General features: G+C 44.1%; 1 protein-coding gene across 9 annotated transcripts in view; it reads right to left on the bottom strand.

Moving 5' to 3' along the window:
- The window catches only part of LOC135378924 (caspase-3-like), a 205,046-nt gene that overhangs the window by 68,806 nt on the left and 122,570 nt on the right, over positions 1-13,670 (bottom strand). For all 9 annotated transcript variants that reach the window (XM_064612097.1, XM_064612092.1, XM_064612094.1 and 6 more), the window contains 2 exons: positions 10,338-10,449; positions 9,386-9,585 (listed from right to left, as the gene is read on the bottom strand). In XM_064612097.1, coding sequence (XP_064468167.1) covers positions 9,386-9,585; positions 10,338-10,449 — 312 coding nt within the window. The remainder of the gene's footprint in view (positions 1-9,385; positions 9,586-10,337; positions 10,450-13,670) is intronic.

Below are 13,670 nucleotides of genomic sequence, written 5' to 3' on the forward strand. Positions count from 1 at the left end.
CTCCAGCTTCATCGAGATATGCTGCTGGACATTGCAAAACAGCATTCCGTAAGCCTCACTTCGTTTCAGGACGTAAAAGAGCTGCTCTCAGGAAAGGAAAGTGAACCACTGTGGACGATACTTCCAGAAGTTGTTCAACTTCTTCGAATTGTATTGACCATACCTGTGACGTCCTGCACATCAGAGGAGTCCTTCTCGTGCCTACGGCGGCTGAAAACTTACTTGCGTTCCAGAATTGGACAAGCCCGGTTAAACCATATTACCTTTCTCCATTGCCACAAAGGGTTAGCTCGTGATATCTAGCTGAACGCTGTAGCAAACGAGTTCATCAAATGAACAACTCCTAAGGAAAACACGTTTCAATTTGTTGGCTAGAAGAATGCTATTTTTTCATGGCTTCTAAAGCCATGTGTTCGTTCTATGATACCCCCCGATTGAAAAAATCAGCTGAATTATCCTGGTGTTTCCTGATGTTCCTGGCGTTAACACTAGACTCTTTTGATGTTTGTAATGTGCACATCAAAAATTTCTGGCGTGACACCAGGGTGATTCTGGTGCTATCGAGTTGTTCTGATGTCAACACCAGAGTGGCCTACTGCGACACCAGAATGATTCTAGTGCCTTCTAGAATGCTTTGTGTGCGCACTAGACAGACGTAGTGTTTTAATGTGACCGTTAGAGCGGTTTGGTATGGTTCACAGACATCAGACCTACAGGCGCCAGGGTACGAGCACTAGACGTTGTTACCATGAAAACCGCTATTTACAATAGAGAGTTTTAGCAGACCGTTGATAACGTGGCTAGCGTCTCACCGTACCAACCGGAACCAATCAGTGGATAAGATTCCGAGTCACGCACGAGTGCGATTGGTTCCGATAGAGACGATAACTTTATCAACGGTATTCTAAAACTCACTAATGATCATGAGTTCCTTAGCGCAACTTCTTTTCCAAAGGAATGATAATTCGCATCACAAATAATTCCCCCGAGTGTCGAAATTGACACACTTTGCGGCTTTCACGCGAGTTTGAAAACGAAACTTTACGCTCTCATTGTCACATAAGACAGCGACAGCGCCATCGGCATTAGTGTCTGTTTTGAACTCAACGAGCTGGCCTAGGTAGTTGAGGTAGCGTTCCGTCCTCGCTTTCACCAGAAAAACTGCGCACGAATATCAACAACTTTGAATATGTGTTTCTGACGTTCTGCATTATATGTCGTAGTTTGCTTTCCAACCTGTGCACAAGTAGAAGTATGAGAAAATACAAGAGATGCATTCGGGGCAGATGTGACGACTATTCGTTGGTGTGACGTCTTTGAATGTGCATTTCGTCCGGCATCATGTGAACCGATTATTCATGGGATATGGACTAAGAAGAGAGGATGGAAAATGACCGAAGAGTTGATCGAGTATGCTTTTCTAAATTATAACTGTGCCGCATGTGACGTATTCACACTCGAGGAAGAAATAACATTGCTCCTTTTTGTACTTTTGTATTGTGGAGTGTATACTTCTCCTAAATGTGTATCATCAATGGTGGCACTAATATAGACAGTTTTGTTACACGTGCTTGGCTGTTCCTATATCTGATTCACAGCATACTATATATGCAAATAATTAGTAGCCTTCTAACAGCTGGAACAGCTTTGCAGTAGAAAGAGACCTTTGATATCTTGTTGTATTGTTGGCTGGTTTGGTGAAACGATAACATTAATGAATACGTCCCAAGCAGCTTTAGTACCGGAATAACGAGCAGACCGTGTTCGTTGAATGTTGCACGTTCATGTATGCATGGCACGATTCCTTCGTGGTGTTTTACGATGCTCGACTATTGAACATTATGCTGTTTCACGCATTCGATCCCGTGAGGTACTTGGCTCCGCAGAGCCGCCACGAGGCTCTGAAAGCTGTGCATAGTTTTGAACGCTTGGAGAAAAACAAACAGGACAGCACTGACACTGTTCGTGCTGTCGTGCCGCGCTTGCACTGTCCTGCTTTCTCTCTCTCTCACGTCTACAGCTATGCACAGCTTTTAGTGCATTGTGAGGTTCCTGACGGACCAAGTACATCACGGGATTGAACGCGTGAGACATCGTAATGCTCAACAGTGGAGCGTCACAGAACACCAGGGATCCTGGCGTGCAACACCAGAGCACACACATCAGAGGTCCTGGTGTGTAACATCAGAGAACAGATACTAGAACACCAGGGAATTTTGATCCTAACATCAGAGAAGAAAGCACCAGGAATGTCCCAAATCACAGCCACAAAAACACAATGATTCTAGTGCTTTTATCAATAGGGCCGTGTCTGTTTCGCGTACCATCCAATGTGCCGGTACGCACCTGCCATCATGTACGAGCCGAGAATTTGGCAACCAAATAATAAATATTACATGTTGCACATCATAGAAATCATAAGGAGAGGCTAGAAGCAAAGGTGGCGCTGGCTCTGCGTCAAGACGAGGGATGCGCCATATTGTGGCGGCCAGTGTTGCCATGTGCCAGTGCTGTCTGCGCGCTGTCCTTGGCAGCTCGGTTTCAATTGTGAATATTGTTACTGTAATCAATTTACGAGGAAACAAATGTGCAGTAAGCATAAAATAAACATGAAGTAAGTAATACTGCGCCCTTCCCGTGCTGTAATCACCTGTTCTAGAAAGAAGAGGCGACCTTGAGTGCAAGGGGAAGCTAGGACAGTTTCGGTTCCGGAGTTGTCGACAGCCGGCCGTGGTTATCGGCTAAAGCAAATTTGACAAAAGACACTGACGCTCCCTGCATCACAAGAAACAATGCGGCTGAAACAACTGACCAGAAATCGTTGAATAGAACGTTAGAACATGTGGAATTAGGGGAAATTCCGACGGAGTAATGAAACGATTCAAATACTGGTTTGACCCTGGTGATGGTAATCCTGGCGGTCCCTCCTTTGTGGGACTGCCGCCACAGACGAAAAATATTTGTCTCTCCCGAAAGAGCCCACAAACAAACATACCGCCTCAGGTGCATTCTGTCGTCGTTAAAGACATGGGGCCCTGACACCATAGAAATCATAAGGATAATTTCTCTTCATGATTTCTATGCCTGGTGCTCTTACGTTCAACTTTCGGGTGCGACGACTTGTTTTCTTTTCTTTTGGCACAATGATACACAATTAATACACATAAAGCAAATCAGTAAATTAAGGATATAGGGAGTGGTAGGCTAAGATAAGGAAGATGGGCTCACTAATTTTGTGACTCATCTAATCAGTCAACAATACAATACACATTGAAAGAACAACAGCAGAAATATTACATAATGCGAATTGGAATGGTTTACGGGCTCGGCGCCACCGGGGAAGGGGTGGCACCTCACAGCGCAAGCTCGCCGAGAATTCTCTGGGGCTCTGACTTCCTTTCTTTTTAATGTAATGGCCTGCTTCCTGGAAATGTGGATTACAGTTTTGAAGCCAGTGCAAGGAAGCTTCCCAGGCCGCAGGATCGCCCAAGGCCCAAGGTGTCACACAAGTCATTCTGCCACATCTGGAGTATCTTTCCACAAGTGAGTGTCATTATTCACTGACATTCCCTAACACCTTTATTGGAGACATATAAATAATCAAATCATTATTTCTATTCATAGGCGATGGGAATTGTTGAGGTGCCATAGGTCGTACTTCTGTCAATATTACAGGTTTCCCCACCATGACCCCATACTTTTGAGACAGTTGTTTCAAAGTGTATCTGAGCAGTCTTTTCACTCTTCTCAGACTCCAAGGATATGTTCCAAACACTTCGAGCCCTCATGCGTTTACTTTAGCCACAACAAGAAATGGCTGAAGCCAGGTGCTATCCCCACTATTTTCTCCTGGAAACAGGACAGCAGCACGGTAGTATATTAATTTCATTTTGTGATGCAGAGAGTTCAATACACACTTTCGGGGTATTGGCAGCGTTTGCAACTGGTCGGGGGTCCATGATGTTCATTCTACACTTGTCCATGAAATATGCAGGAATGACACTCGAACAAGATGTGGTACATTACAATTTATTTCATATGCAAGAAGTGGTATGGTCTTTGAATAACAGGACAGATGAAAGCAATCTTGGAGCAAGAATGAGGTCGTGTACGCACACGATGCCTGTCAATAAAATAATTACTTACGTTTGTTTTCTTACTTACTTACATAATTACAAGTAAGTAACAGTTCCAGAAAAGTACTAATGTGAGATGGTAGAAGTGCAAGGGTGCACTCCGGTTTTTATCGTCGTTTTGCTAATGTCAGAGATATGTAATAGCTATGACTGAGGTGTAACTAACGTACAAGTTCAAAATCAATACCTCAATTTCGAGCATTATATAGTGAATGCTCTTTCAGTCAAACGTCACATTAGCTGAAACTTATGGTAAACTCAACACACCATGGTGCACAGGGATATTCACTCTGTTGTAGAGTGCAGTCCACTAGTCGAATTACCGCTTTGCTCAAACAAGAAGTGCTGGATACTGGCTGTTGCAGTTACTAAATGTTTACTGTAGCACACAGTAAAGTGCACCTAAGAAACAGGTATTACAATGAATAAGCAAATACTGAAAACTGTTTAGTTGTACTGTGGTACAAAGCTTTACTATTAATGCTTGGCTCCACACTCTGGCGATACCTTCTTCTGAAGGTGATGAAGCGCTTTCACCTGTTTGCGGGGCACGGTGCCACATTCATGTCATTCCAGAGCAGATGACTGCAGTGTCCACAGCATGTGAAATTAGGATTTAAAAATTGTGAAAATGAGAGAGCGCAAGCAACAGATTTGGAAACACAGTCTCTACATGCATATACGTGCGGTGAAATGCCTTCAAGTCAATATGAATTGAGCAGAAGTCTGTTTTGGTTAATCACATTGTCATGAAAAATGTAGCATAACTCTACCATAAAGTCCACTACATAGATCAAGAACATCTATTGGACCACTACAGCTCTGAGCCCGAACATGTCATCTCACTGGTCAAAGTGATCATGAAGCGGTTCCTGCTGTTGAGGCTGCACGAATTGTCCCGCAAGATAACAGAGAAATCCCAGGAGACCTACATCATGCGCAAGCTGACAAAACAAGTGCTCTTCATGAACCAATGAGGCGGAGGTCACGACAAGACCAATAAACCAGTTCAACCAGTCATGTTCGTTACATGTGCAAATTCTCCTTTAATATTTAGGCACCAAGCGTCCTACGTTTACTCAAAATTTATGCTACAACTATGACAGCGCCTATCACCTTTAAGGCCTCCCATTTTCCTGTGTTTGTGTGTCCGTTTAGTGAAGAACGCCGAGCTCAATGGAGGTCACATAGATCACCAGTATACACATAGTCTCATAGATCATCACATAGTCTCATAGATCATCCAGATCACCGTTCATGCATTTTTCAATATGACAGAGTAGCTTACAATATCTAAACTTTTTGCACAGACCAAGTTATATCGGTAACACGCACTGAAAATTTGAGTATGGACGTTCCATCTCCGTAAGAAATTACGCAGCGTACACGTTTACAGACATTATTTGTCATGCTAGCACAACCTGCGGTTAAAACAGGTGTACGAGACCTGACATAAAAGGCTAGCATGACGTTGCAGCGTACAATATTTGGAGAGGCACATTTGGGAGGCAGAAAAACGAATACGTACCTGCACCAGCTGCCATTTTTGTTTCTGTTTTTTGTGGATTGGCTTGGTTATCTGGCGCTCATGCACTTCCGGTCGGCTTCGGCTACTACAATATGGCGAAGCCCGCGCATTGCCGTTGAGAAGGAAAGTCCTTCCGTTCAACTCCTTTGCTCTCTCCCATTTTCCTCCTCAGCCCTTTGCTTCTAGTCTCTCCTTATGTTGCACATGGTCATCACTCCGTTTTCGGCTCAGGCACCGCTGGACTCCTCCCGTCCCCTCTCGTGTGCCAGGCTCGCCCCCCCCCCCTCCCCTGTAAAATTGGCCTGCTACGCCTATGCTGGAACATCTATATGGTGGCCAGACCTCCGTTTTTATGTATCCACGCATTGAATTCCTCTGGAAAGCCGTTCCATTCCCATAAATTTCCGCTGAATTTGGGAAGCTGCAATTTCGGCGCGTTTACTCCAGTGTGCCGTTGTAATGCCACTGAACCGGAACTTTGCGGTTCTTTGATCAGTCAGTTGTCACTGAGATAACTTCGCGTTCATGTTTGCCATGACTTCCGTGACTCCGTCCTCATACTCAATTACCGTGTTGTACTCATAATCGTCATCAGGCACAATGGGATCTATCGCCGCGTTCGGAGTTTGAAGTTCATTATGACTTCAGAATTTTTGTTAGCTGGGTCCGTATGGTAGCACGCTCCGCCTTCAGTCGGTATATAGTTCGTCGGTTTGTCGTTCCAGACACAGTGCCGGTAGACGCTGTAGATGTGTTCCCGGGTTTCGGCACAAAAAGATGATGTAGTAAAATCCCTAACCGACTACACTAGATGTAACCTACAGTTGAGACCATATGCATTCAAGTAAGCCACCCGTGTCGATTTGGAACACATAGCCAGTGAACTGATCAGAGGCCTTAAGATACAGAAACGTGCACAGTTCCAGTACACACAAAGTACGGAAGAACGAAGAGAAACATTGAAAGGTCCTCCTCGACCTTTTTCCCAACAACACGTTATTTGTCTCTTTCACGCATCTTTCATTAGCACCCCAACTTACCGAATAGAATGACGTTTCACGTCAACAAATATATGTACACACAAAGTACGGAAGAACGAAGAGAAACATTGAAAGGTCCTCCTCGACCTTTTTCCCAACAACACGTTATTTGTCTCTTTCACGCATCTTTCATTAGCACCCCAACTTACCGAATAGAATGACGTTTCACGTCAACAAATATATGTGTTTCTGACTCGAGAAATCCAGACCTCTGTTATGCTTGAAAGGGACGCTATAGAAAACGACCCTGTTTTCTTCCAATCTAACGCAGGGCTTCATGATTCTTCCATTTTGGAACTCACAGTCTCGTACTTAAATTCCACGGTAGCATGTCTTGCCGATCAAACTTGCAACGAATAATACGTAATTTCTATAGGCTCCGTTGCCCCTCTTTTATGTGAAATTTGTTTATATGGTCGGGACAGGGCCATGGATGTTTGGGAAAGTAGTAATGTATGTAGATGATATTATCGTTGTGGCAGGCGATTCAAACACAGCTATGCAAGCCTTAAATGTTGCTATCGCTTCTTCCCTGAACTAGTTTTCACACATGAACCCCGCAGGCAAGGAAATGAGAGTTCTAGATACCACCTTCTGTATGTACCTAGGCCAGTGTTGAAGGTACGGGAGAAGTGATCTTCAGTCCCTTCTCAACATAAAACAACATAAATGGCATCAAATATAAGCAAAATCAGCATTAAAGACAGCTCCAAAAAATATTGCTATCACTAGGTCGTCCCTTCCATTTCCTAACAATGTCTGACGTTTCCTGGAGGCCAATCAGCTAAAAAGCGCACTTCAAATCCGGTTCCTGAACCGCGAATGTGATTAGATGTGGGTTGATAATTCCTTTCTACCATGGCGGAATCACTTAGGGAAGTTTGCTTCGATGTTTGGCTCCATTGGATTGCCTACACACACCTTCTAGTCCAGATCACACAGTATTTTTTATACCTATACTAGTGTAAGAGGGGTGTATTTTGCGATATACACCCAGTTCACACTCATATTCTACCCCTTCGAGGCTGGTCCTCTCATCAATGGGCGTGAATAGGGTGGACATCTACATTAGTGTGTTCATGGTGTACGAAGGGTATAATCAGGGTGGGATGGTTTAAGGGTGTTTTACCTCATTGTAAAGTGTCTAACGTTTTCGTGGAAAAGAATGACGTGTACACTGAGCCTTAATTTTTCCTCATACCAAAACAAATAATAAACACAAACGTCATCGTGATGAAAGATGAAAGTCCCTGAAAAGGTTAGCCAGCTGTAGGACTCGAACCCACATCTTCTGGATTACCGGTCCAGGGCTCTACCAATTGAGCTAAGCTAACACGCAAACTTGATGCCTTGTATGTGATTGTCCCTTCTATGTTGTTCCAGCCTCAGAACATTAGTTCTCTCATGTCATCGTGAGGGCGACTTGATACACTAAGCGATTCCTCACTTCAGTGTTTTGGTGTATATACTCAAGTTAAACTTATACACTTCGCTCTTCATTTTGACTGGAATTTGAGTAGGGCTATTCAATTTCCAGATGTCTCGTAAGACAAGCAATGCATATAGTATTTGTTTTCTCTTAGAAAGGAAGTGCCGTTCTTTGCGAGCTTTGGTTGTCTTCCCAATTATGTCATGTTTCAAACTCATCTCTAAATATGTCAGAACGTATATTGGTCCAACATGGCCACCACTTCGGAATTCCTATGTGGGAAGAACACAATACATCACATGCTCATGTTACGCATATACTTTGGCTGATACGTATGATACACTCACTCACTGTGTAAACAATGGTGCACACGTTACGTGGTTGCTTAAGGGTGTCGATTCACAAGAAAAGCTAAGTTGAATCAGTTAGTGTATCATCCAGTTATCTAATTACACCCTAAAAGGTGTATAGATTTTAAGAGTCATGCTAAGAAACGGCACACACGCTGCAGTTTTGTGAAATACACCGTGAGAGGTAAATATATTTCATTACACCTGAAAACTTTTACACGTAAAGGGGAGTGAGATATGCGACACCCGCCTTACACACAAAATGGTGTAAAAGTTTAGTGTGCACCAAAGACCTGTCTGTAGGGTTCGCAACGCGCGGATGTTCATTCCGTTTTGCATAACGCCTGCTGCATCATTTTATTTTGAGATGCGCCATACATTCGGCAAACTCAACAGTGCATAAATAAGAGATTGCGTGAGCACTTCAATTACATAACTAATGTGTCGATAACCTCTGAAATATGAAACCGTATGCTTAGTTGCGTCGACTGTGCGCCCCGCTATACCGATGCCAGTCCATCGTTATCACACGACTCAACTCGCATTATGGTGGAAACTGTTTTACTATGTCACATCCATGCTGTATTTAGTCAGCCCTTAGTCATCGTCTCCCCTGCCCCCTGGTGTTTGCTTGCTGCCTCCGTTCATTAAATCAGTGTGTACTTGTCATGAGCTGCGTCTCTCATCGATTTCCTGTACAAGAGGCAGAAACAGAATCGCGAAATACACTTGACACACATCTTCACGAAGGATTTCTGGGTGCCCCTGTAGCAAGGCACGAGAACTGGAGACGTGTTATAAAGACGCAAAGAGACTCGTCCCTATTTCCTCATTTTTTTCTAAAGGGTCTGTAGGAGCAATAACACACACGAAATGCGAAGAATGAGTGAGACTTAACTTACTTCAGCTGCAAACCGAATATTCTTCGTGAGCGTGGAGTGTCTGTACAGTGTCTCATCCGGTTTCTTTTCCCGTGCTACATAACACTTGACCAGTGTCATCATTTCTTGGAAATTCTTGGTAAGATAGTCTCTTTTGATGACTTGACAGAGCGCCTGGACGAATAAAGAACCGCCAACTGAACCCGGAGACGAAAGATAACCTGCAAGGTATAATACGCATATTGTTATAATTGCACAGCAACGTTTCTGTGACGCGTTGAAATACTGGGGCGTTCACAATCACCAGCCGTTGATCATCACTATTCACGAGTCAAGAAAAGTACAAATATTTGATCGAGCACATTACTGTAGGAAGTAACTAGGACGCCCTCCTTCGGAATTATGGGATTTGGACGACTTTGCAATGTGTTTTCTAGATAGTTTCTTGGAGCGTCAGAAGTGCAAGTAAAAGAAAAAGAGGGGATATTAGGATATAAAAAAATGCGGCTATGTAACAAAACTTGAAAGACGGATATTATGCCAAGACAAAAAGTGCTGAAAGTTATTAGTGACATTATTCGGGAGTACGGAGCTGGAGGGATATGTGAGAGAGCGGCTGTGTCAATGTGACATAGAAACAACGATGGGAGAGGGTGAAGGAAAACTGTGCAAGTGAGGTGCTTCTAAGATAGTCTTTTAAGGTCTTGATTATGTCATAAGATGTGTGGTTGCATACTTCAGAATAAGATAAGACCTGTGGATGTGTCTTTCAGTATTTGAAGGTGAAACTAGCGTGAGCGTTAAAGTTTTCCACAGGAAGCTCGAAACGCGTAGTACGGCTACAGGGTAGCTAGAATGTGCGGAAACGGAAATGCTCGCTGTGTAAAGTGCTTGTTTTAAAGGAAGTTTTCTCTACTCCTTTCGCTCGCCATTCTATTCACTTTTCATCAGTACTTTAGAAGATAAGAAATACCTGCGGAGGTACTCTCGAATGTAAAGAAATCAGCACGTGAAGGCACACTTGTAGTCTTGCTCGGACCGTCAGCAAAGTGATGTTCGCCTCCCTGTTTCCAGCCACGTAACGTCTGGAAAGTAAGGCAATACTTAGGTAAATGAAATCCGACCTTTGAGGCATTAGCGCTGTCATAATTATTCTCTTTCATTTTTATATGGATATTAACAGCGTTGTCTACAATCGCACATTCAGAAACATTTGGGTGTAGTGGTATGTCGCGCGTCTATAAATAGATAAAAGGGAACCTAGTTAGGCCGAATGTACAAATGAGCCTCTAGTATGGCGCTTGACATGGTACGCAGGACTCAACCAACAGCAGAAGCAATAGATTTATCGGTTGTCATATTTTGCTTTGCATGAATTGCATTCCAATAGATCTGATTTTTCCATCACCTCCCATTTTGGCAACGGCTTATTTTACGATACAGTCAGCGCGATGCGAGCAAAACTAAATCCACTGAGGTTGTGTTATTTAATCCCTTACGCTGTATGTGTACGGGCTGAACTACCTTGTGGTATTGTAAGGAGCATGTTAGTTTGTGAGCGTTGTCTTCTCGACCTCCTCGAGAGTAGTACAGAATAGTAGAGCTCTCTCGAGATAAAGTTGCCGTGGTTCTTAGTGTCTTTAGTGATCTCCAATCCATGGACTAATGCTGGTCCAAAAGTTCCAGTAAGTGCTGCTCCCGAAAAACAGTAGTAAATAGGTGTAACAAAGTCCGATGCACCCATTTCTTGGTACTTTTTGTTGGCAAACAATTCCAGAGTTCGCACATCATCTTCAGACCATGAACCAGAAACCACTGACCATAGTGTCACAAGTAGCACCAACTGCACTGCATTGCGGCCTAGGCGAACTGCACTTATGCAGTAATTGTGTATCACCCATATGTTCCATATGAAGTTGCCTATCTACCTAACACGTGTTGCGTAAGCATTAACTTATATTATAATTGGTTAATAATGGGGGGTTTTACGTTGCGAGACAACTGAGATCATGAGCAACGCCACATCGGTCGGTCTGTGGATTGCTTTTGCCCACCTGGGGGTTCTTTAATGTGCCATGAAAGCTCATCACACGACACCCCGTATTTAACGTCCCTCGCGGAAGATCGCGTGTCTAAGCAACTTGTACCCTGCCATCAAGTTGTTGGCGTCCTCGGCCGGGTTCGGCCGGGGAAGGCGAACACGCTACCGACTGAGCCACCGAGGCCGGTAGTAAGCATTAACTATAGTGGTGCATCTGCTCACTCAAAGATAGCGTAAACAGAGGGAAAACTAGCTTATGAAATCCATATCGGCTTTATCGGTCATGATCGTGAACAGAAAACACATAAGCAGAGCAACATAAAACAACATTTCTGCCAGTTCTGAGCTTGCTAGTTTTCTGACTGGTGGCGTTATGTTGCAAAACAACTGGCCATGAGCGACACTGCATTAGTCGGCCCTCAGCTTTTTTGTGTGGGTCGGTGCATGTCTATTCTGTCGAAACCCATGTCTTGTCAGGTACTGCTCACTGTACCCTTTTTGATAACCGTGTGATGCAGGTGACGTGTAGCACATACCAATGGAGGCATCATACTAGTCAGTGACAGAATTATAATGCTCAGATGTTGTTTGGAAATTAGGAGCCTATATGGTATCCACTGTATATATTATCCTCTGTACGTATTCTTTCATCTACCGTCAGGTGAGCTATATTATTTGATTATTAAATACGATGGTTGTGTATTTGGGAACCAAATTTTGTGGCAATTGTGCGCCCAATGTGTAATTTCTCGTGCACAAACAGCACAATGCGTTGTTATGATACACATGCCAAATACTCCTTGCATTGTAAGTGCTGTTATGAAAAAGTTTACCTATTAAGAAACCTAGACTGTTCAGACAGTGGTTTCAAGGAGTGTACTCCTGTGTCGTGGCAACTGCAGGCTAGAAGGTGTGGACTTCACTAGGTTGGGGTAAATGCTAATTCTGGTTCCAATTGCTCCGTACCTGCTGAAGAGCCCGCCTTCTGGCCAGTTTCTTACATGTAACAAAAATCTACAAGTTCCAGATCGTACAAGATAAGCAGGGAATAAATTGATACCATTCTGACTTCCTCAGAGTGAGAGAGAAACAAGAGAGAAACTGATGTTCTGAGGCTGGAACAACATAAAAGGGACAGATTTTGTTCAACAGGTGCCGCTTGCGTCGATTTCCGTCGTATGAATGTGTGTATGAGTGAGCAAAAAATGTAAGAGTGAAAGGAGGGTGAGTGAGAGTGAGTGGCTGGTTTGTGGTCCCTTCAGATGACGCACCCCGAAAGTCGCTGATGAGGCGTGTTAGCTTAGCTCAATTGGTAGAGCCCTGGACCGGAAATCCAGAAGATGTGGGTTCGATCCCTACAGCTGGCTAACCTTTTCAGTGACTTTCATCTTTCATCGTTGATTTCTTAGGCAATTTGAGGCTTTGTTTGTATCTGTCCCTTCTATGTTGTTCCAGCCTCAGAACATCAGTTTCTCTCTTGTCCAACAGGTGCCGCTTGCGTCGATTTCCGTCGTATGAATGTGTGTATGAGTGAGCAAAAAATGTAAGAGTGAAAGGAAGGTGAGTGAGAGTGAGTGGCTGGTTTGTCGTCCCTTCAGATGACGCACCCCGAAAGTCGCTGGAGAGGCGTGTTAGCTTCATCTTAGCATCTTAGCAGACAGGGATTTGCGAGGTTTTAGTCGTGGGCACTACAGCATTAAAATTCTAGCCTATGCTGATGACGTCGCCTTTTTCTGTGGCTCTATAGGCGAAGTGTCACGCGTGTTAGCACATGTTCCGCAGTTCTGCACGGCTTCTGGTGCGCGTGTCAGCTGGTCAAAAAGCTCGGGTTCTTGGTTGGGAATGCCACAGAGCTTCCCTACCCAGTTCGCGGGTTTGTCCTGGTCTAGGTCCCCTTCTGTCTATATTGGCGTTCCTCTGGACCTGGTTCGATCGTCAACGAGCTTCTGGATATCGCGTGTCGCTAACTGTCGGTCTTCGCTCGAGCTTTTGTGTGCAATGCGAGGTTGGCTTCGCGCATTGGATATTTCCTGCAAGTGTTGCCCTGTGGGAGGATACCCATCAACAAGATTCACAGAGTTTTCGCTACCTTCGTTTGGAATTCGCAGTACGAAAGGACACGGCGTGAGAATCTCTTTCATAGCTTCTCCAATGGGGGTCTTCACTTGGTGCACCTTTTTGTCCGTCAGCTTGTGTGGCGAGTCTGTTTTCTCCGCGATGAGACACATCCGTTCCTGAGACACTGTATTTCTACCTTTTTAAATG

Source organism: Ornithodoros turicata, chromosome 1 (genome assembly GCF_037126465.1).
Source record: "Ornithodoros turicata isolate Travis chromosome 1, ASM3712646v1, whole genome shotgun sequence".
Classification (NCBI taxonomy): Eukaryota; Metazoa; Arthropoda; class Arachnida; order Ixodida; family Argasidae; genus Ornithodoros; species Ornithodoros turicata.